Source organism: Lissotriton vulgaris, chromosome 1_1 (assembly GCF_964263255.1).
Source record: "Lissotriton vulgaris chromosome 1_1, aLisVul1.2, whole genome shotgun sequence".
Taxonomy (NCBI): domain Eukaryota; kingdom Metazoa; phylum Chordata; class Amphibia; order Caudata; family Salamandridae; genus Lissotriton; species Lissotriton vulgaris.
In genome coordinates this window covers 587,048,093-587,073,352 of record NC_141685.1, presented here as the reverse complement: position 1 = coordinate 587,073,352, position 25,260 = coordinate 587,048,093, and the positions used below count along the sequence as shown (strand labels likewise).

The 25,260-nt window shown below is 46.1% G+C and overlaps 1 protein-coding gene across 1 annotated transcript in view; it reads left to right on the top strand.

The window, feature by feature from the left end:
* LOC147747518 (vitellogenin-A2-like) overlaps nt 1-25,260 on the top strand; it is an 88,272-nt gene that overhangs the window by 26,915 nt on the left and 36,097 nt on the right. The window contains exons 17-24 of the mRNA XM_086953983.1: nt 2-191; nt 274-367; nt 9,348-9,533; nt 10,815-10,962; nt 16,121-16,337; nt 17,500-17,657; nt 20,135-20,989; nt 22,831-22,878. Coding sequence (XP_086810109.1) covers nt 2-191; nt 274-367; nt 9,348-9,533; nt 10,815-10,962; nt 16,121-16,337; nt 17,500-17,657; nt 20,135-20,989; nt 22,831-22,878 — 1,896 coding nt within the window. The remainder of the gene's footprint in view (nt 1; nt 192-273; nt 368-9,347; nt 9,534-10,814; nt 10,963-16,120; nt 16,338-17,499; nt 17,658-20,134; nt 20,990-22,830; nt 22,879-25,260) is intronic.

Genomic DNA, 25,260 nt, shown 5'->3' with positions numbered 1-25,260 from the left:
GGCTCTGAATGAACCAGCAGAAAGACATAGTATTGTGAAGAATGCAGTACGCAAACTTCTGAATGGCGTAGCTGGACAATTCGCACAACCCGTGCTGGCCGCAGAAGTTCGACAACTTCTTCCCACCTGTGTTGGTTTGCCCATGGAGTTCAGCTTGTACTCCACGGCTGTGGCTAACGCGGTCATCAACAGTATGTCTCAATCTTTCTTACAGAGATCTTATCCTTAAATAATGCATTCACACTTCTTAATTATATATTCTTTCTTTGACAGCTGATGTGAAAGTGACTCCAACTCCATCTTCAGATTTTAGTGTCGCACAGTTACTAGAATCAACTATTCAACTTCATGCTGATGTAGCACCAAGGTAAAGATACTTTCTTAATGTTGTCGGTATTTCACCAGAATATCAATTACAGACCATTGTGGGGTCAAAATATCATGGCAAAAATATTGATGACCAAAATATTGTGATGGTAAATTTACACAGGTAAGAGCAGGTGTATATGGCCGGGATGCCTGTCACCCCCTCCCAACACAATCCCCAAGGATGGGAAGACGGACGCAGTTCTTGAACTTTTGGAAGGCGGGAGGGAGTTACCCTCCCGGCCGTATTTATTAAAATATGAAACAAAATTAAAACATTAAAATAACCGTTTCATATCATGTACAATTTTCATTTATTACATTTCGATGAAGACATGTTCTTTGGCTATCCTTAACAAATCTCTAGTACAGAGGATTTCCTAGCCGAGTCTAACATCCTGCCAATGCATACTTTCTAAATTAAAATTGTACATCCTAACATTACGGGCCAACGGCAAGGTCGCAACCGGTGTCAGATCCCTACTACCAGAACTCTCCCCCTCATGGTGTGAGGGCGGGCGCGCAGAGGACTGTACCTCTGTGCCAACTCCAATTTCCCTTGTCTTGCGGGGGCCCCCTATTTTAACTCGACGCCATCTTAAGGGTCGTCCGAGGACTCGTGTGAGGTGTCCGTAAGAAGGTAGCGTGGGCCCCCCTCCCACCCCACACTGTCTACCATATCCGCCGTCGGGGATATCCGGGCCCCAGGAAATTCGTAGGAGGGGCATCTAGCCGCCTCCTCCCCTGGAAGAGGCCTATGACCGTCTTCCCTTAGGCGACCCATACTTAGTGGGTGCCGCCTCCCCGTGTGAGGGGCCAATGGCCGCCTCCCCCGGGCGCTCCCATCCATATTGGGTGGCGCCCCCCCTCTAGGGACCTTGAAATTACTGCTCACCGATCATGACCTTACCGCCACAGGCCGGATAGTTGACCGGCTATCCGGCCCCCCCACAAATTCCTATTAAAGGTCATGTTTATTCAAACCCTTTAGCCATGCTACGAAGTCTCCTATGAGTAAGACATTCCCTTCCCGGGACAAATGAACACCATCCTCGAGATACATGCTATCCCCCTTAATACATCCGTGCGGAATACAGTGCAATTGCGCCGAGCGAAACAACCTACCGAGTTTATTATTGACTTTTTTAACTGAATGGTTCAATGCTGACACAGAGAGACCCCCCCGCCATACCTTCCTGGGAATCATGTGAGACCATCCTATTGTGCACCCCGGGATTCTCCTCGCCAGCCAGCTAACAGTAGATAAAACTCGCTCGAGTAATACTCGCTTCCCGAGTGTCACCAAGTCATTGCCCCCCAGGTGTACTATGAGTATAGATGGCGGTGACCTCTGCCGCCCTAACAGACCCTCAACAAAAGATTCAAACTGGTCAATACAGAGCCCGCCCCTTCCATGGAAGGTCACCCTGTACCCGTATTCCCCAGCTGCGTGAGTCACGTCACCTGCTTTGAATACGTCCCCGGCCCGTCTCACGTATGAGTGGCCCACGACCCACACCACTTTTTCCTCAGCCGGTGATTTCTGACCGCTGCTCCCCAGGTGCCGGGTCGACTGCACAGTCCGCCCCGCATAGCATGCTCGCGAAACTGTAAACCAAACGGAAGACAAGAAGCGTGCATGCAAATGACTTCACAACATGTGCAACCGCACGTACCTTTTATAACAATTTGAGGACCATCGTCCCAGTTGTTTCACCTTCTCAACACTTTGACCCCTGGCTGTAGCCTCTGTTGCAGCCCCTATCCTAAAGGAATGGGTCCCAAAATCGCCCGGGTCCAAGCCCGCTGCTGCGATTGCCATTGTTAACACCCTCTGGAACTGAAACCTCGTCAGTGGGGTGTCTCAGCAAGCTTCCCCTCCATGTTTTCCCTCTTTGTGCCAGATATTCCTCTACACACTTTACCGGGCACACGGGGGACCCCCGCATGCGCTGGACAATAATACTGTCTCCCATAGCACTCTGGTCGGTCTTGGACCTGGTTATTGTGATCATCATTGAGTCACCCTTAATCAGAATGCAGTCCTGACACAGACCTCCTTCCACATCATTCTTATTTCTAGCCACCAGCTCGCTAACCCGCATCGCCCCATGGAACGCTAATGCGAAAGCGGCCCGGAACAGCAATGCCTCGAACTGGGAGGAGCATGTCGTGGGGAGTATTGCTATCAGGAGAGACAATCTTTCTAACCCAATCGGGCGCCTCTCGTCGACTCTACGACCCTCAAGGCGTTGCCAACCCCTAAGGGCTTTCCTCACTAAAAAGGACGATGTCGGGTCCTTGATGCCATGCGCCTGCGCCATGAATGAAATGGCGGCCCGGTGTCTATTGGCCGTTGCCACTGATTGGCCTGCACTGTGGAGAGCCACTAGAAACTTCAGGACATAATCCTCCTGCCCCCAATATTACCCCCCAGCCGGACCCAAAAATGCACAATGGGAACGAAACACTCCTTCGTATGCCTTCCATGTCCTGGGGGCTAAGCTTGCTGCCACGAGGTCTTGTAATCCGGGGCACCGAGTAGCCAGAGTGCTTCGGGGAATGGTGCCGCCACCAGATCCGCAGAAGGTAGATAACCCCTGAAAGCCTGCATGTGTGAACGAGAGAGCGCATCAGCCGCGTGGTTCAGTACACCTGGCACATGCTTTGCCCTGAATTGTACGTTCAGTCTCATGCAAAGCAATACAATTTCCTTAAGCAATCTCAATATCCACTTGCAGCGAGCTGCCTGATTATTTATACATTCAACGACAGTCATATTGTCAGACCAAAACACAACTGATCGATCTCGGAACTCCTCCAGCCATGCCTCAGAGCCACCAATATGGGGAACAACTCGAGAAACCCGATGTTACCTATGAGACCGCTGGTGTGCCACCACGTCGGCCATGTTTGCGCCGACCATCGATTACCAAAGATGGCGCCAAATCCCACGCTCCCAGCCGAGTCGGTCCACAAACCCAGCTCGTCCGAGGACGCAGGTGGCTTGTTCCACACCACTCGACCGTTGAAATCCGCCAGAAATGGCAACCAAATGTGCATGTCCTGGCGAACTTCTGCAGACAGTCTCGTGCGGTGGTGTCCTTCCTTGAGACCAACCATGGCTTGTGCAATTGAGCGGGAAAAGGGGCGGGCCATTGGTATCACCCTTAAGGTAAAGTTAAGCTGGCCCACTGCTTGTTGCAATTGATGTAGGGTAACCTTCTCTCTGCTAATGCACAGTTCCAAGGAAGCCCTGAACTTCGTAACTTTCTCCATTGGTAAACGGAAACATCCTTCCACTGAATCGAGCTCAATTCCCAGAAACTCGAGTGAAGTAGATGGTCCTACCGTCTTACCCGGTGCCAATGGCACCCCAAACCTCTTCATGAGTGTGCAAAATTCCTGTAATGCCTGCGCACATTTCCGGTCGCCGGCTGGCCCCAAAAATAAAAAATCATCTAGGTAATGCATAACCTGGGCATGGCAGGTGGCCTTGGTGAACGCCCATTCCAGAAAACAACTGAACTTCTCAAAATACGCACAAGAGATGGAGCAACCCATTGGCATACATCTATCTATGTAGTATTGGCCCTGGAAAACGAAGCCTAACAAACGCTGATCCCGAGGATGTACCGGGAGCAACCGGAACGCTGACTCAATATCTGATTTCGCCATCAGAGCCCCGGGCCCCAAGTGATTCAGCATGGCGACGGCATCATCGAAGGATGCGTACCGTACCGAGCAAACCCCCGGGTCAATTGCCTCGTTCACTGAACGACCCCTTGGGGCCGACAAATTATGGATCAGCCGAAATTCCCCTGGGTCCTTCTTGGGAACAACTCCTAACGGGGAACAGATGAAATTAGTTACTGGCGGGTGTCTATATGGGCCAACTACCCGGCCTAGGGCAACCTCTTTTGCAATCTTCCTTTCGACCACCGCTGGGTTATGCTGAACAGACAATTGGTTTTTACAAAGTGGTTCCCCCCGAAAATCCCCCGCCGGGATGTGGAAACCGTATGAGAAGCCGTTCCTCAACACCCCAGCGGAGACATGATCAGGGTATTCATTTAGCCAGGGGATCATTGCCATGATATCTATACGGGTAGGTAGCGGTATCCGATGGTCTTGCTCAGACCTGTTTGGCCCCTCCTCTACCCCCTGTATCACCATTCTTGGCTCGGCATGAGCTCGCGGGATGTGAAGAGTTTCCGCAACCTGCACACGCATGTCTGAACTTACATGTCCCTTGTGGTCTAGTGCAATTGCCTCTGTTAAAATTCCAACAGACCCCTTTCCTACCCCCATTTCCACTGTTTCTTGGTTGATGGTCGCCCGTGTGGCTTGCTCGAAAGGGCGCCGCAGGCTGCTGGCGGGAAGGTCCCGACCCTCTCCCGCCGAGCGAGGACGACTTTGTCGCGCCCGGCAGGAGCTGCTTCTGCCAAGAAATAGAGTCGAGACGATCCCACGTCAGAGATGAATCGTGCTCTTTGGCCTTACGAAACTTCATATCGTACCCCATCCACTCATCACCCTCATATGTATCATAAAAATCCATTATTCGTGCCTGGTAGCAGGATAATTCGGACAAAACCTCGGGCTTACGTTCCCCAATAATCGCAGAAAACATTGCAAAGGCCCTGGCCCAATTCGAGATTGTCTCATCCACCCTAAATCCCGCCATCTTGGCTCGCCATACACTTGGGTGCCACAACTCCTTTTGTGTCTTAACATACTCCATCTCTCGATGGTCAGTCAGCAGGGAAAACATGTTCACATACTTATCAGCCCATATCAATTCTTTAGTGGCCAACGGTAAATGTTGGACCACCTTCTCCCGTCTTGAGGGCAAAGACCCCTCCCTTGCCATCGGCAATGCTTGCTTACCCGGCTCCGGTGCTGTTCCCGCTGCTGCTTCGACACCAGCTGCCGGTCCTTCCGTGATCGCCTGTGGGGGAACAAAAGGAACATTCGCCTTTGCGGCCTCTCGCGACTGCCGCAACTGCTGCATTAGTAACTTGGCCTCCGCGGCCGTGTCTGCTGGTGCCGGAGCACCCCCTGTCTTTTTTCCAAGCCAAGCGGCCAACTGGGCGGCTAATTCCGGAGGCATGTCCTCCTCGCTGACGGGCGTAACAACAACCGGAATCGGTTGACCCGCGTCTGGAATCGGTCCCGGGGCCTCGACTGGGACAACCGGGCCCACCTGGGGTAACTCGGGGCCCGGGGCTTCACCCCCCGCCGCCCTATTCCTAACCCGCTTCCCCCTACCCTTGGGGACCACCTTCGGCAAAGCCGGGCCTATTACCTTTTTTGGTCTACCCGGATTGTTCATCGCAGCCATCTGCTTCTTCATGTTCGCCATATCTCTTACCAGCATGCGAAGCATCTGTTCGGTTCCGGACTTCTTTCCTGCCTTCTTGCCCAGCATTCTTATCGAGTATCCGATCTACGTTGATCGACACGGTCCTGAACCCTGAGCCTCGAAGTCGCTGAAAGAGAAACACAAGAATTACAAGTTCTCAAAATTGCTCCTTGTTCCGTCGAGGGCTCACGTGCAACGAGTGGGTGCAGCTTCCAAGCACAGGAACAAGAGGATGCTTCTTCAGATTCCCGCTCTCTTTATTCTTCTCCGGGAGGGCGTGTACCCTCCTCCGATACGCCTCCTGGGCGTGGCCGGTGATGTAGGTGTCTAGGACAACCCTTCCTGGGCGGGAAAAGGCACGCCCCGGCTACGCCACTTCGGGCATACCAGCCGTGACACGCCCCCGCCCAAAAAAATGGTTTCCCGGGAGGATCCGGGCCCCCTACCATACGTTCGGGGGGACCGAGTGGTCGCCCCTTTCCACTATAATTCTCAACACAAAATCACACATTACATATATGTATATATATATATTTGTATACATATATATCTTCAAGGTGCATAGCTATTGAGCTAAGAATAGTAAAAATATTTTGTCTGACAATCTACCAGCAGCGGCTCATGCAGGTATGAGCGGTGGGGCCGGATGGGTTTCTACAGATGACGATGAGGGAAAAATGAATTAGATATTTAATTTTCCCTCGTCATCTGTCTAAAACCCCTAAGCCGGCCCACCGCTCTTACCTGCACAGGCCGCTCCTGCAACCAATTTATGATGTGTACGCATGCATTCTTGTATTAAAAAGTTTATGCAGAAACGTATGCACTTTCATAAATATTGGGTGACGGAGCAAATCGTTGAACAAGACATCTTTTTTTCATTTTAGGAGATCTATCTGCATAAACCCATGAATTTTTTTCTTCTTGTTCCTTCGCGTTGTAAACAAGCAAAGATAAGTCTATGTTGTAAATAAGATGGTGATAAATGACAGGATACTTCTAGTTGATTACATGTAGACTTATTGTAGGACACAGCTAAGTACAAACCGACCAGACCATCAACTGACACAGATAGAACCCTCTGGTACATGTTAGAACACTCACAGGTATTCTGGGAAGCTGAGAAGGTGAAAACACTGAGGAAGGGCTAATGACTACTGTCAGCCATATTACAAAAAGAATCAATATACAACAGTCTCCTTGCTCATTTACAAATTCTGTGTCCCTTATGCAAATGACAATCATTGATAAATCTCGAACAGTTGATGTTTGAGGTTAGTGCAAAGTTTGTAATCGACAACGTTTGCAGGCTGCCTCTTCCATTGTGATTAAGGAGGTATGATTCTGTTTCCAGCTGTGTGGATAATCTGATGTTTTGAAAGCCATTCATCACACAAAATTCCAAATCTGCTAAATGTTTGCACGGGTGCTCATGTGACGCAACTCCATGCAAAAGATAGCATCTTTTAACTTACCTTTGTACAGGCACGGTGTGCTGTGCTGAACTGTCTGCATGCACAAACTTTATTAAAAGTAGGCTACATTGTGCTAATTGAAAGCTAGCTCTATGCAGATAAAGATAACCTTCTGAATTTAGTAAAAATGTTGAAATTGTGAACACAATTTAAATTTTCTTGGAAGCTTTACAAGGCCATTATTCATAGCAGGTAGTTGGTAATAGTATTTTTTTCACCTTTTTCATGAAGTACTCACTTTTCATCCAGATTCAGTGTTGGACTAACCTATAGGGTATTCAGGGAGTGCTCGATGAGGTGGTCTGACAGGTCAGTGTGTGGGCCTGGTTTTTGACTGCTTGTGTGCCTGTTTATGGTCTGCCGGGCCGGTTTTTACTATGGATGTCCCTGATATTATAACAAACATTGCCTGCAGCAAGCTTAAATCCATGCAGTGTTCCAAACCTTGCAGAACAAATCTGCAGCGTGTCTTCAGTAATTCAAAACAGCCCCAATTTGCAAACATCGGCTACTTTTTTAGTTTACTAATTTATTATTGGTGGCCACTTTTATTTTTGTGCCTTGGCCTATTTTCTGTCCCAGTCCGACCCTGTCCAGATCTGCACTTCAGCTCACTAAAAAGCAGGCATCATCAGACTTAATGAACCAGAGACTATCTGGACCCATGGGGCCCACCAGAGAGTCCCGATGACGCCACGGGACAATATCAGTCCCAGGTCCAAGGGGTCGCGGCGCCTCCATATCAGGGGTCAACAATTCTACCTTGCATAGACAGGCACACATTGACACACTTGCATCTGCGACCATTCTGATGTCTTTCAATTTTCACAGGGATCTCCTGAGTGCGAAGATAACTGTCCAGTGGGCCAACCTCTGCCATATATTGTGTCGGTCCCATCCAGACCACGAGCCATATTTCAGTGGCAGAGATCCAACATCTGTCAATTGTTTGAGTGCAAAGAACTAGGTTAATCCCATCAAGTACTAAATAGCTATCTGGACGTCATGGTTCATTTCGAACAATTGTATTTTTGTTTTACCATGCGCAAGTATGCGCTTTTCATCTGACCTTTAACAACAGTTAAAATCTAGATTACCCTATATGGCAGTAACATATACATTTAGGCTGACTGTTATAGTGCGTGAGCAAGCCAGGCAACGACATTGTTTATCCGAAGATAACTAATTTGGGAAGTCCAAACCAGACGCACATGCTAACCAAACTTTGCTGGTCATCTGAAAAGGGAATGTTCAAAATTGATTTGCGGGGATAGCAAAAGAATTTAAAATGCACCAAGAAAAACAGATTTACGGTGCAGACTTGTAGGTGGCACCTTAAAGAATTAAAGTGAAGTATGAATGGTTTGTATTCTCTTGAGAACTTGCAGTTTTGACCTGTCTCCAGTATTTGGGCAGTGGAATCCTCTGCCATGTCATGATGCCGCTTTCTTTGCCCAATTATATATATGAATATATTATACATACTAACCTTTCCATATGTTGTCCCTCAATATTTTGTCGATGATATTAGTGTCCCAGCTGTCCTGAGTGCGATGTTTAGGTGCCACACCACTGCGATGCCACACCTTTTTCCTTGCACCTCCCCAAGCAGGACCTTCACTCACTGGGCAACTAATGCAAGAACAAGCAAACAATAATCACCTCTAGGCACAAGTTAGGGGTGCCAGCTGCTACCCTTGGCATTCCCTTTGTTACTCCTCACTCTCCTATTGTTACAACAGGTTACAGAGGTCATAAAGGCAGCAACAGGAGCAGAAAGTAAACATCCTTGAGATCCCTATTAACTGCCTATAGACTGTGCTTTTTATGCAGCCTCGAGTCTCTCTGCATGGAAAAGTAGGCTGCTGAAGGGGTAACGGCGTGACAAAGTGTCAACCTGCTAATGTCATGGGGGTCAAATGATAACAGCCATTCTCCACAGTGTTAGTTGCACAGTAGACAAGAACTCGTTTGGAAAGCTGTTCTCCGATGGTATGATCTCAATACTGCAGAGAGCGTCTTAAGTGATCATTTACTATGTATGTGCAAAATACTGACCAGATTATTCTCTCAGGGGATACATTTGAACCGATTGCTACTCTCATCAATATGGCTTTGCTAACACACGGTTTCTCTTTCAGCATGTCCATGCACACAGTGGCTGTGATGGGAATCAACACCCACCTCATCCAGGCTGGCATTGAGTTCCATGCTAAGCTCCGCACGAATGCCCCAATGAAACTGACTGCCAAGATTGACATGAAAGAGAAGAATTTCAAGATAGAGACAACCCCATGCCAGCAGGAGAACGAACTCATTGTTGCCAGGTACAAGGCCTAGTACTGAGAAAGGAATGACAAGAGTTGTGGGTACTGCCATGGGGTTTGATTCTAAGGGTTCTAGTGATAAAAAAAAACTATTTGGCCATATATATGATCTGGGAAGTGTCTTTGTTGACCAGAGAATGACATATATGGAGCTATTTTAGCCAGGGGGTTGACTTTCGGAACTGTAGGTCGAATTTCAAAACCTCACTCTAGTGGAAGAGAGAGCAGGCAGCTTCTGTTTTAGGGAGGTCCTTCTTGGCACTGGTAATAATACCTAACAGTGTGACTGTAAATTGCTGAGGGATAGTCTTTCATGTGTATAAAGCAGAGCACTTGAACACAAGTGACAGCCAACTATAGCCAGCACAGGCCCCATTACAGATGATGGCCCAGTGACTGGGTGTCTCCCATAAAACAACTAGGCAACAAAATGCGATCACATTTAGTTACCATCACATGAAAGACCCATGAATTGTGGATAACAGTGAGAACTGTACTGTATTGTATTACCTTTAATATAACATTGCCCTATTTCTTGAGGCGCTGAAAGAACTTAACATAGGGCTTATAAATTCTTCCCAGTAAAGAGTCAGAGACATATTGTCCTTAACTATCTTAGTAACACAATCATTCTAATACAGTATGGTTAACTGGCGCATACCGTCAGTGACTGCATGGGCAATGTTTGATAAAACTTCTTTTGAAGCACAACGCATTTAATTTGCAAATACATTTGGTAAACAAATACCAGCCCCTATAATAATTTAAAACTGCTAAATTCATCCCAGTGTTTTGCGAGTGTTTCCTTCAGAATTTTTCAACAGGTTGGCCTTCTGGTTCAAAACACAAGCTTCTTTTACTGATTAAAACAGTGGTTTTGTCACCTCACACGCCAGTAATACTCATGCCAATCCCTTCCTTTTAAATACCCATCAGCCCATGACCCTGGGTGTGTCTGCATGATTGTTATGCTTTTGCATAGGTTTGATTAAATGATTAAATGGTGCGTTGTGATCATGTTGCAAGGAAAAGTAAATTACAAGCAGTTTTTTCTTTTGAGGGGGGGTGGGTGGGTTAAACAGACGACGAGGGAAAATTAATTATTTAACCTCCCCTCAACCCGGCCCCACCGCTCTTACCTGCACGGGCCGCGACTGGGCACCATTCTGTCTCAGGTGCCAGGGAACCACCTGGCAGCCATACATTTTAGGAAAAGTCCTACAAATCGAAAGAGTTGGTGGAAAACAATTATTTTAAATCCCTTTCTGTGTGTCTGCTTAGGGCACAAGCATTTGCTGTAACAAGAAATATAGAAGAGCTGGAGGCAGCGAGGAAAACTCCAATTCTGCCCCGAGGAGCTGCAGCTAATATTCTAAAGAAGCATTTCGAGACAACAGGAAAGACTTCAGCTGAGGCCGCAAGCCTGATGGTAAATTGACAGCAAACATTTTCATTTTTGGATTACTTTACAGCTCAAAATAACTTTGTGAAATATAGTAGTATGTTAGCCGGGTGCTCTCACAATGCATTGCTAGCATGGTAGTAGCTTTATTGAAGGTATCACACAATTGAATAATCAACAGTAATAATGGCCTTTTTACTCACAAAGGAAATGTGTAGATTCTAGAATGCTTGCACAAGTAAATGCCCTAAGTGGGAAGCAATGTAAGATTCTGACAATTCCTAATGCGTATATGGTTAAATATCATGTCTCTTGCACTCCACTAAATCTGGTGTGGATGGAGCCATCTCCTTTTCCACCTTCACGGTACGATATTTTTATAAACAATATTTATGACACTCTATTTCAGAAAGACAGTATTTGTGTACAGAATATTTTGACATAAAACCAATGTGATGCAGTGTGTTCCCCATTTAGCAATTTTAGTTCACAAGTTGCCATCTATCATTCTGTACAACAGCTACTATTAAGCTTTAGAGAAAGGCTACCCCATTAGGTATAGTGTGGAGGCTGGAGGGCCTTTTTGAGTAATTCATCTTCTGCAACACAAATCGTGCTTTGGCGAGATGACCCCTACTATATCCTACCCTAGCCAAAATTACTTCGCGACTCGCCAGCCTCGCCAGCTTTGGACTCAAGCAACTAGTGGACACCCCCACTCACCTCGCCGGCCACACCCTCGATGCCATCTTCTCAGCCAGCGACCACATCGCCTTCAACCACGCCACAGGACTACACTGAACAGACCACAGCTGCGTACACTTCACATTCAAGAGGACCACATCTCACCACCACACACATCGGATCCCCCGCAGATGCTGGAGCAAAATCACCACGGACCAGCTTACCACATCACTGAGCCAGAACCCACCTGCCGACACCACCATTCCCGACACCAGCACCGCAGCGCTCAACCTCGCACACTGGATCACCAACTGCGCCGACGACCTCGCCCCACTCAAGAACACCCACAGCAATACCACCACCAGAAAACCCTCATGGTTCACGGACACCCTCAAAGCCGCAAAGAAAGCCTGCCGAACTCTCGAAAAGAACTGGCGCAAAGAACAGCCAACGGAGAACATGACAGCCCTCAAATCCACCACGCGCGAATACCATCAGCAGATCCGGAACACCAAGAGGACATCGCTCAAGGAACGACTAGACAACAACGCCCACAACAGCAAGGAACTTTTCAGCATCGTCAAAGAGTTCTCAAACCCGAACGCCAGCAACAACGACATCACCCCCTCGCAAGACCTCTGCAATTTCCTTGCCACGTTCTTCCACTGCAAGATTGAAGACATACATTACAGCTTTGGACCCCAACCCCCACCTCCGTACTCCTGCCCTACGACCTCCACCAACACCGTCAACGCCTGGACCCCGATCAGCAGTGAAGACACCATCCACGTCATGAACACCATCCACTCTGGCTCCCCCTCCGACCCGTGCCACCACATCTTCAACAAGGCCGACACCATCATCACACCCCCACCTACGGAACGTTATAAACAGCTCCTTCACGTCAGCCACCTACCCGGAGAGCTGGAAGCACGCAGAGATCAACGCCCTCCTGAAAAAACCCTCCGCAGACCTCAGGGACCGGCCCATCTCTCTTCTCCCCTTTCCGGCTAAAGTCATGGAAAAGACCGTCAACAAACAGCTGACCGCATTCCTCGAGGACAATGACTTGCTCGACCCCTCCCAATCCGGATTTCGAGCAAACCACAGCACCAAGACCGCCCTCATCGCAGCCACAGACGACATCAGAACCATGATGGACGACGGAGAAACAACAGCCCTCATCCTCCTGGACCTCTCTGCAGCCTTTGACACCGTATGCCACCGTACCCTAATACACCGCCTCCACAACACAGGAATCCAGGGGAAGGCCTTGGAATGGATCAACGTATTCCTCACCGGCAGAACCCAGAGAGACTGCCTCCCCCCTTTCCGCTCCACAGTGACCAAAATCATCTGCGGCGTACCCCAAGGATCCTCACTCAGCCCAACACTCTTCAATATCTACATGAGCCCCCTCGCCTCCATCGCAAGCAAGCACAACATCAACATCATCTCCTACGCCGACGATACCCAGCTGATACTCTACTCACCAAGGACACAGCCACCGCCAAATCCAACTTCCAGGAAGGAATGAAAGAGGTAGCGGACTGGATGAAGCTAAGCCGCCTCAAACTCAACTCGGACAAGACTGAAGTCCTCATCCTCGGACAAACCCCCTCGGCTTGGAACAACTCCTGGTGGCCCCCGGCGTTGGGCACCGCACCGACATCCACGGACCAGGCACACAACCTGGGTTTCATCCTGGACTTCTCACTCACCATGACCAAACAAGTCAAAGCCGTATCATCCTCATGCTTCAACACCCTGCGCATGCTCCAGAATATCTTCTGCTGGATCCCCACCGAAACCAGAAAAACGGTCACACAAGCCCTCATCACCAGCCGACTGGACTACGGGAACACCCTCTACGCTGGAACCACCGCCAAACTCCAGAACCGTCTCCAGTGCATACAAAACGCCTCCGCACGACTCATCCTCAACATCCCTCGCCACAGCCACATCTCAACCCACCTGAAGAATCTCCACTGGCTCCCCGTCAGCAAAAGGATCACCTTCAGAATGCTCACCCACGCACACAAGGCACTCCACAACAGAGGCCTGGAATACCTCAACAGCCGACTCACGTTCTACACCCCCACCCGCCAGCTCCGCTCCACCAACCTCGCCCTCGCCACCATCCCACGTATCTGCAGAGCCACCACAGGAGGAAGATCATTCTCCTACCTAGCAGCTAAGACCTGGAACGCCCTCCCCACACACCTACGACTGAACCAGAACCACCTCAGCTTCAGGAAACACCTCAAGACCTGGCTCTTCGAGCAGTAGCAGCTCCCCCCCACCCCCAGTACATTGCGACCCAAATGGGTGAGTAGCGCGCTCTATAAATTTATTGATTGATTGATTGATTGACTCACTAAATTAAGAAAACAGGTGATCAAAAAGAAACCCTGTATCCATCTAGCCTGCTGCAACAATGTGCATACATGGCTCGGATTCTTTCAGTGGGCAAAGCAGCAGGATACAGCTAAAAAAGGCTCACAGAGGCTGGATACCTTCTCCATGAGGTACCGCCGAATCAGATTTGCCAAAGGTCAAGAACCTTGAGGATAGCACTCGGGAGTCAAGACTTACTCCGTTAGAGGCCAGAAACAGGTTTAAGGGCTGATCCTGCTGGAACTGGTCAGCTGGACATTTGAAGAAAAGGCCTCTTGTAGCTTGTTGTTTCCCTGTAGCTTGATCAGGTGGCCAGCCTTAAGCCCATTATGTCTAGGCTCTTCTATGGTCACAGGCAGCAGGTCAACTCTCCTTCTGTTTATCCACAGGTAGATCCAGAATATTTTCTGGGGATGGTACTATGGGTGTCACATTGATGCCTGGCACCAGCCTGTGCTAGGGAGTGACTCTAATCAATATTCCTGTGTGCTCTACTAAAAACAATCCCAAAGTGCCCCTCTCTGCCTAACCCCAAGATGATATTCCTTTATCCCCTTCTGTAGAGCCTGTGTGCCCACCCCAGAGATGTAGCCAAGGAAATGAACAACCGCTTTCCTGTGGGCATTTCCCTGAAGCTTCTCTCCCACTGGGGCTGGTGCTGACTAGAGAAACAAATGAAGGGCTGTGTCAATGTGTCAGCTAACAACAGATTAGATCTCTTTGAACTTAATCAGGATCCTGAGCACCTCTCAGAAGGTCATTCAGCCAGAGGAACAGAACACTGTCCACACCCAAGTGTTTTGTCTTAACTTTGGGAGCAAGTTTGCACCTCATGAAGGGGGCTATTTAACTTCCAGGTTACATCTGGGACTCATGCAAATGGCGCACCTGAAGCTTTAGATGGAGAAAAGTTAGCTTTCTAAAAGTGTTTTTTCCTAAATGTTTTTAAGAAATCCAACAGTGAATTGGTCTTGTAATACATTTTTCAAAATGCCCAAGAATGGGAATTGTAGCTGCTTCCTAGTCGGAGATAGCATTATTCAATGTAATAATGCATCTCAGTGCTTTCCTATGCAGCAGCTACCCTTCTACAGTGAAAATTGATTCAAGTGCATTTTCACGGTAAGGATATGTTTAATACCAAACTTCCACATGCCCTACTTTTAAATTCTTTTCCTAATGCACCCACCCTTATGGGCAGTAAGGCCTACTTAGGGGTGAGTTGTTAATATTTAAAATGAGGGTTTAGGCATGCCAAACGTTTTGCCTGTCAATTTGCAGTTCACAATTTCACAGTTAGGCTACACATGGCAAGCTAGATCTCATGTTTACACTGTCACTGTAGTGGATGGGACAATGGGTTCTACAATCCACTTGTAGCATTTAACTTACATGACCTGGAGCACTTTTTGTATTAGGGACTTACAGGTAATTTACATAGGGCAATTAGGGTATGACAATTTTATCATGTTGAAAAGAGGAACATAGGCAATTAAATACTGGTTAGCAGGGGTAAAGTACACAGCAAATACTTAATGACCAGCAAAAATAAAACAAATCTGTGATGGCCCTGCAGAATGGACAGATTTTCATGTCACATTGTACAACTCGTTACTTATGGGTCAGCTAGAAGATTAAGTGTAGTTAGGGCAGCAAGCAGATGGGCAAATGAAAGTGTGTGCCAGTTTACAAGACCCATTTCAAGGGATGTATGATGTTACAATGCATACATTTACATTGCGGTACATTACATCGCAGTTTTTACAACAGAAGTCATTACAACGACTTGCGTTGGAGGGCACTGGACTTTGGAGTAGTATAATTTACTATTCCAACTCCAGTCTACGTACAGTAGGGAAGGTGTTGGATAGTAAATTATACTATTCCTTGTCCTAGAGCACCATCTTCCGCACCAACACTTGCGTTGTAAAAACCGGAATGTAATCTCCGCACTGTAAACGATGTTACCCATCTCAAGAGATGATACTCAAAGTCAGAAACATCACAACATGGTAGATTTGTCAAGAATATAAATTGTTTACAAGAATGTACAGTTTGCATATATCAACCTTAACCTCACATTCTATATGTTTTGTTTATGCAGGAAGTTTCTTCAGAACTGGTTTCCAAGAAATATTCAGAACAGTTTGACCATGGAGCAGCAGCAGAAAGCCAATTTACATATCAGTCATGCATCAAAGCAAGAAACTTTGGTTTCCAAGTCTGCCTTGAATCTCATTCACAAAATGCAGCATTTGTGAAAAATTCACCACTATACCAAGTTGTTGGAGAGCATGAAGCTAAAGTGGTGATAAAGCCAGGTCAGTGATGAGCACAATAAATGTGGTTTCATAAGTAGGGAGTAGGAATAGATTAGGGATCAATGCTCATGAGCTCCGACTTCTGAAGCCTTTCATGGTGAATGCATATCTGAGTGTGGTCATCAGTGTTCAAAGTGGACATCTTTTGTGATTTGATAAAAAATATTCTTCCACTTGATTCTCCATGATGATGTCACAAATCATGTCCCCATTTTGCCATCCTCTCCCAACACTATTTCTGCTTCATATCATCCATACATTCCTGCTCTCTGATTGCCGAACCATTGTTAGAGCCAGGATTAGAGCTGCACTTTATGTCACAACTGGAATATGGGGAACATCATTTGCTGGTGGAAAATGTATTGATGCAATTATGCAGGTGCTATTGTAAGGCAGCAAATACCTTAAAGATCGTGAACCCTCATAGTAATATATTAACCATTGTGCCAGTTAAAATCAGGGGAGTAGTGAAGACATAGTTCATCTTTGGACATGTGATGATGTGGCTAATGTTCGGACTGTACGTTTTATTCCCTGGGTCTTAATTAAGAACCCTTTTACCACTATAATATAGACATCAACCCATCCAGATGTTCATAATGGAATACCAATACATGAAAGACAAAATGTCTATATAATGCTTGCGGTATCTTAAGAAACAGGCCCTTGTAACACACAGCTCCAGATGTTTTCTGGAATTCCTTATAATCACCGAAACATAAACATGGTGTGTGACGATCAGTGCACACCTCACACAGCTTTAGTTGCTCACTAGAGTGTCTCCAGTAAGTTGCCACAGTCACATAGTGGGCATGGGTATGCTCTAAGAAGGCTACAGTCTACTACAATCTCTCTGATTGAGACATTTCTAAATTGTCGGCCAGGTTTCATGACTGGGATCTATCCTTCTACAAACATTTAAATCCATGTTACTCTTTGCTTAAAAGTAACTGTTCATCCTTTAAAAGTGAAGGTTTCCAATATGAACCATAAAGGAAACAACAAATCTGCAGTGGGATCAAGATGTTCCTCCCAATCAGTACCTTGTTTTTAATGGTGTGGTAGAGTCAGAAGCAGCATATCCACTCCTTCAGTAGTATGCCCTCCCTGAGACATTCTAACAACCTCAACTAACATCTGTTTCCTGTGCTTGTGTTTGCAGCTCATACTGATGTGGCCATTGAAAAACTGCTTCTTGAGATCCAGGCAGGGCCAAAAGCAGCTTCAAAGATAATCGCCTTGGTAGCCCTGGAGGAAAACGAGGAACACGAAGACTCAATGGTGCAAATGAGACTGAAGAAGATTCTGGGAATAGACAAGGTAAGGGTAACTTACCTTATTCTGAAAATAACCATGTTAAAGTCTGCTGGCCTTTATATAAAAATTAACAAATGAACTGAATTACTAGGCATTGTCTGATAACGTTTAGCAAGATGTGGAAGTTCACATCAGAGAATAATTCCAGTGCTTACATTGTGGTCTCCTGAATATACGTCACAAAAACTAGTGTCTAAAGACTGTGTCTAATTGCCAATATCAGATCATATTTTGTTTAAACTTTACCATCACAGCCACTGCATTTCAAAATATTTAAACAGGTCTTACGTAAAGTTGCTTTTATATGTATTTCCCTCCATTATTTACACAGCCTTTGGCAAGGCTGGTTCTCTTGTTTTGACCAGCGCCCTCTACTCATTGCATTTCTCCCTACTGTGAGGGTCTCATTGAGGGAATCTGGTCTTGCAACCTCCGGAACAGCCTTATTGGCTCTTCAATGTCATTAGTTCTCACCTACAGACAGTTTAATCTGTCTGTTGTGGAAGAAATACTGTCTATAATTCATTAAAATACGTATATATAGTGCTCTTTGGACCCTTGTTCCTGATTAGGTGCCTATCTTATCTATCTCATTCCCCAGTTTCTTATTTTGTGGCTTTCTCTCTGTTCTTTGATTGTTCTTGCCCTCTTGTTGTGTTTCTGTCCTCAGATCTTACTCTCACTCTATGAGTTGCCCTCTCCCTCCCTGCACAGCTATTCCATTGCTTTCCCTGTTCTTTCTGCTTGGCTTTTCTTTTTTTTAAAAAAAAGATTAAACTCTAGGCTACCAGTTACTCCCTCACCCCTCCTCTTCCTTGCTCTAGCCACGAGTTTACTCCTCAACCCACTCCTCCTTTGCTCCTAAACCTCTCCCTGTCACATTTTTACTTTTGTGTTTTTTTGGACAGCCCAGCTGCTGCAATTAGCTGCTGGCCCACTCCTGTTAATTGACAATTCCAAGATGGACATCTGCTATTTTGGCATGGCAAATAAAAAAATAAAATGGCAGCCACAAAATGCTGTATGTGTGCGCATATATGGTCACCATCCTGACCATTGCACATATGCCTGTGATGATACGGGCATACTTACATATCACTTTGTTTATTTTTCATTGATGCAATTTAAGCATCAGCAAACAAGCTTTTTTTTTAATTGTGCTGATGCAGAACAGAAGTGGCAGAAACAGTGGCAAACCAATACATCTGCAATGCTTTAAAATGCACGACAAGTTGGCTTAGCCAGAGGATATTCTCTGTAGTGGTGCCACTAGTCCCCTTATCCTTTCTCTAACTGACAAGTACACTACCAACTTCACCAAATGTATGATTAATTTGGCAGACAGGATGAGATCTAACTGCATGAAACTCAACTCCAACAAGACAAAAGTGATGATCTTCGAGTACAAGAACTCTCCTTGGGACTCCACTTTGTAGCAATCAGAGCTCAGTCCCATGCTCACACCAACTGGCCAAACACCAGAAATTTGAGAATCATTCTGGACAAGCTCAACATGGCAGCACAATTCAATGCGGTTGGCTGCTCCTGCTTCCATATTCTCTGCATGTTCAGCAAGATTTGTAAACGGCTAACCCTGTACACCAGACGTGCCTTCATGCAAGCCCTCATCACAAGCAGATTAGACTACCGTAGCACACTCTATGCCAGTATCTCGAACCATCTCCTCCACCAACTCCAGATCACCCAGAATGCCACAGCAAGATTCATCCTTGACTACCCATGACGCACTCAGATCTCTCCACACCTCAGAGAAGTCCACTGACACCCCATCTACAAATGCAGTCAATTTAAACTCCTCACACATGCATGCACCTAAGATCTGGAACGTCCTCCTTCAGCACATCAGGGCCTCCTCCTCACTACTTGAATTCTGCAAGAAGCTGAAGACCTGGCTCTTCAACTAACTATGGGGGGCAGACACCCAACACCTTGAGATGTATTCCTATATGCCTGCTCCAACGCCTGGAGCCCCTCATGATTGTCTAGTTGCACTATACAAATCCACATACCATAACGTGTATCTAAATCATGAGTCATATGATCTGCAGAGCAAAATGTCCTTATGATGGGATAACTACAAGGGTCTGGTCTTTTTAGCTGCATACACTTAGAATTTGGATGTGTGTCTAGATCATAAGTATCCTAATGATGGGAGCTTGGTGGTGGGAGGGACTTGTGACTGATACACACTTTGAGGGTGTGTGTGTGTTTTTGTGAGGAATAGAGAGCAAGGCAACAATGGATTATGTATGTTATATTTGTTTGTTGCCCTACCCTGTAGAAAAGGTCTTGTTGGGCAATGAAGCATTCCATAATGTTGTTTATATGTACAATTCAGACAATTTATTGAAAATGCTTTCCTTTCTAAACATGAATCAAGTTATAATTTAAAATTCTCTACATGTAAGTGTACATTTATATGGCTCAGGTTTATTCTTTCATCTTATTGGGTATTGTAGACACTTTCACACCGTGATGACAGCTCAAACTCCAGCTCCAGCTCCAGCTCCCGTTCTAGCTCCCGCTCTGGCTCACGCTCCAGTTCCAGCTCCAGTTCCAGCTCCAGCTCCAGCTCCAGCAGCCGACATAGCAAAAGCGCTGACCAAGATGGTGGAAAAGTTACTGAAGCTCTGAAGAGCAGAGACCGCAAGCATCCCAAGTCTGGCCAGAGGGCACATGATCTCAAACACCAAGCCAAAAGGAGTTCCTCTTCTTCCTCTTCATCTGCTCAGAATGCACATGGCCACAACAAGCACCGTGCCAAGGAAAGCTCCTCTTCTTCTTCATCCTCTGCTCAGAGTGCAAAGGATCACAAGCATCGCGATCAAGACAAGGAGAAGGATCGCAAAGGAAACAAGAACAGGCACCAGAAGCACAGTAGTAGCAGCAGCAGCAGCAGCAGCAGCAGCAGTTCAAGTAGTGGCAGTAGCAGCAGCAGTGCCCAACAATCCAAACATCACGGTGACAAGAAGCGCAACCAGCACCATGCCTCTGGTCATGCACACAGGAAGAGTAGCAGCAGCAGTTCCAGCAGCAGCCGTTCCAGCAGCTCCAGCAGCAGCAGCCAGGCGAGCCGCAAACATTCTAACCAACACCAGCATGAAAATAAGAACCAACACCAAAAGGCAGGCCATCAACAAAGAATGAGCAGCAGCAGCTCCAGCAGCAGCAGCCAGGCCAGCCGCAAACATGCTAACCAACATCAGCATGAAAATAAGAACCAACACCAAAAGCCAGGCCAGCAACACAGAAGGAGCAGCAGCAGCAGCAGCAGCAGCAGCAGCAGTAGCAGCAGCCAGTATTCCAGACATCAGGTGACCACCCTTATGTTAGGTTCTTTTTCTTAATGTAGGGCTCAGGTTAGGACAGCATACACATCATAATTTTAGCAAAACATAAATGCTATGATAATGCACAGTTTAACAACAAGCATTACAGATTAGTGCTATAACAGTATAATCATACCAAAGTCTGGGTCGCTTTCTACATACACTACCTCTTCAATAGTCATGTGACATTAGTTTAAACAGGCAACCTAGGGCCATATGTATGAAGCCCATTTGTGATCACAAACGCTGACATTTGCAGAATGTCAGCGTTTGCGATCGCAAATTAGCAGTGTGCAATGTAGCACACAAAAAAACCCTTGCAAAATAAGGAATCTCAAATTTTGTGATTCCTTATTTTGCAATTGCATTTAAGGAATCGCAAATTGTGATTCCTTAAATGCAATATAAGAAGCACAAAAGAAAGTGGGATTTGGCCTTAAGGAACCGCAAATTACCACCAACTTAAAGTTGGTGGTAAATTGCGATTTCACTTAAAAATGCACTATTTTGCTTTTTTTAAAGTGCCATGTGGCGCACATACATGCCCTTAGGGTATGTGTGCCACATGTGCACACATGCACATTTCAGGTGTGCAACAGGATGTCCTTTTACAGACTGGCACCCTTGAAATTGCATCTCAATTTGCGATTCTCTAATTGCTAATCACAAATTGAGAATTCCTTCCCATTCATTCCTATTGGCCTCCTTATTTGCGAATCTCAATTTGCGATTCGCAAATAAGGAATATGTGGGATTCGCAAAATGATTAGCAAATCCCACATCCATCAGCAAATCAATTTTTAGTGGATGTTTTCTCTATGTGAAAAGTTGAAAAAACTTTCTGAATTAAAAAAAAGAAATCTTCACAACTTTGAAGTTGTGTACTTACCTATTTGATAAATATACACTTTTGAACGGATAATTATGATATATATCAATGTCATGGTTTTATTTACAATTTAAGGGGCATTTTCTAACCCAGATGTTACATGACAAACAGTGTGGCAGGTTTTGGAAGACAGCTCAGTTGGTTAAGGCAGCAACTGTCCACTGGGCCTTGGTATGAATCCCGGCAACGCTTAAATGGCTTTTCATCTTTCCTATTTTGCAGGCTAGCTAATTGTGGTTGGTATTAACATTGCATCTTAGAGCTATCGTGGTAAGGCCTTTAGGATGCCTCAATACAACTGATAATCTGGAGACAAACAATAGAGGTGAATCACAGAAAGGATTCAAAAACAGCACAAAGAAACTCATGCCAAAAGATACGGACCTGCAGGTGGAAAGGCGATAGGCAGGAGGTGAATATGGGGAGGAGCGAGAGGAACATAAGGCCATATTTTCAAGAAGCGGCGATACATTGTCGCAGCTTTTATGGGCAGGAAACTGCTGCTAAAGCGGCGATAATGGGGTTCATACTATGCCCTTGTGAATTCCCATGGAAGCCCAGGTTAACACCAGAATCTGGGCTTCTCTGGGAATTCACAAGGGCATATTATCAAGCCCATTATCACCGCTTTAGCAGCAGTTTCCTGCCGATAAAAGTGGCGATAATGTATCGCCTTTTCTTGGTAATATGGCCCATAGGAAGGTAACTGAGACGGGATTCGCAGGGCTTTTATCTAAGGTTTGTGAGTGGAAAGCGAGAAAGGAGTTAAAAAGAGTACTCTCACAAAAAGAAAAACAGGTAGGCAGAGACACACGAGGGTATCCGAAAGGCTTGAATCACAAGATATACAGCTATTGACCATTTTCACAGTATCAAAGTACCATCTATTAAAAAAAGACCTTAAAACATGACTTTCTTATCTTTTTCCACCTTGCAGAGTCCAGCGATTTTTGAATATCGTTTCAAACCAGCAAACAAACGAGCAGTAAGTGTTTTAGTCTTTTCTTCTGTGGCAGAGTTTTGCCTGATGCACACTTTTATTTTTCATCCTGACCAGCAGTGAGCTGAAAAAGCAAAGACTCATACAAACCAAGAAGCCTATCCCTTAATTTAACAAGCATTTACAATGCAATGGTTTTGCCTTTGTTAAAGTTAGAGCTATTGGCATTGCTCTTGACATTATTTTTATTTATGTTTTTTTTAACATAAATAAATGGCATTGTCATTTACAATAGCAGGGCACAGGGAAGGGGGAGCGAGGAGAGACTAAGGAGAGCTGCGGGCTCAGGGATGGGGGGCGAGGAGAGACGAAGGAGAGCTGCGGGCTCAGGGAAGGGGGGCGAGGAGAGACGAAGGAGAGCTGCGGGCTGTTGTTGTAATGCTTGCATGGATGAGTTGGTGGATGCATGGATGGGTGCATGCATGGATGGGTGTATGGATGGGTGTATGGATAGATGTATGGATGGGTGGATGGATAGATGCATATATACAGCCAATCCCTCAACAATTTATGCAATCCACCAACCCATCCAACCAACAACCCATCCATGCATCCACCCATACATCCATCCATCATGTATCCATCCACCCACTGCGTCCCACTCTGACCCCTCTAAATTTAACTCATTTTTTCTATATATAGAGATGACTGTATTCACTAGTATATGCAGTAGACCTTTCTACTCTAACATTCCTATGTGACTCTTGCAGTACATCTATTCATATCCCTTCCATATGTATATAGAAATATAACGAGAATCAACAGTCTCTTCTTTGTGTGACTACATCTAGTACATTTCAATTGTTTTCCTGTTTGTATCTTTTACTTAACGCATGTAAATCAAAGTCCTTAGGTTTGGCAACTGGTTCTTATGTAAAGCGCTCTGACAACTTCGGGTAGGGTTTGCGCTACATAAAATCACATTAAATAAAACTTTACCCCACAAATCCAACCATCCATTTGTGCCTAGGCTTACATTTGTGCCTAGGCTTACATTTTACGGCCTCGAAGCACACCGAGAAGGGACAGTTTACTAAGTTGAGGCTTTGTAGGGTGCATGGCAGGGGACAGTTTTAGGCGCCAAGGGAGGGTAGGGAGCAGAGTCAGAGTACTTCACGGAGGTAGGGGGCAGTTTTTTATGGTTCAGGGCAGGGGGCTGCGGTGCTTTTTGGAGCATGGCCTTATTTTAAAGGGCTCAGTTCAGGTGGAGGAACGGCACAAAACACCAGGCAGACAGAGGGCAGAAGGACACAAAAACGAGGGGAAACAATTATAACTGAGGGCAGATTGGCACAAAAAACTAGGCAGACAGAGGGAAGAAGGACACAAAAACGAGGGGGGGGGGTGATTCTAACGGAGGGCAGAACGGCACAAATCACGAGGCAGACAGAGGGCAGAAGGACACAAAAACTAGGGGGGGATGATTGTAACAGAGGGCAGAACGGCACAAAACACGAAAAAGTGCAAGCGATACCTTTACAATAGCACTTCACCAAATACCACCTAGTCGTCACACAAATCCACATAAGGGGGGAAAAAACTCATTGCAATACCTGAAGTAAAGCACCTGTTGAAGGTCATAGATTGATTATAAAAATTATATATTCTTGGTGCTCAAAAACGCTGGTGCCCATCACCCGCAACCACAAATTAAAACCTTTTGCCAGAAAAATCTCTTGCCGAGTCTCCATTGATAATACTGAACATCTAATGCCTTTAGCAGCAGTGCTTGCACCACCTTGTAGTACTGGCATAAACATGCCAAGTCACTCATTCGCTCAAAAAAAAAAAGCAACGTCAGAGGAGGGTCAGAGAAAGCAAACCAGGACACGGCAATCAATTGGAGACTTGGCAATGAACCTGTGGCAAGCAGGGACAGAAGAGGGTCAAAGAAAGCAAAGACTGCCATGTTTGTGCTCTAGCTACCCCTAAAAGAGAAGAAAGCCAAGAAGGTTCTGATCATGGTCGACTAAGATCAGAGGTTGGTGGGGACATTACTGTCCTTCTTGTGTAAGAGCTGCAGTCTCTCACATGCCAGGCCACTGACCCTGTGCACACACAGAGCTAGCCCTGATTGTACATGTACAGACGAAGAAGCGCCATTTCCTGATTCAAATAGAAGCCTAAGTGGCCCTCTCTGTTAGTTGACACACAAGGGAGAGACCCTGTCAGTTCCTGTGTTAAGCCTAATTCATATATACACACTGAAGCACCACTCCGCTTCTGAGCACATCCAAAGGTGTCCTCCCTGCTCCTCTACCCAGAAGGGGTGGGATGTGGCCTAGTGGCTAGAGCGGCAGCCTGACGATTTCAGAACAGGATTGTCCGGGATTAATTCCGACCTCCGCTCACTATGTTTATTAAATC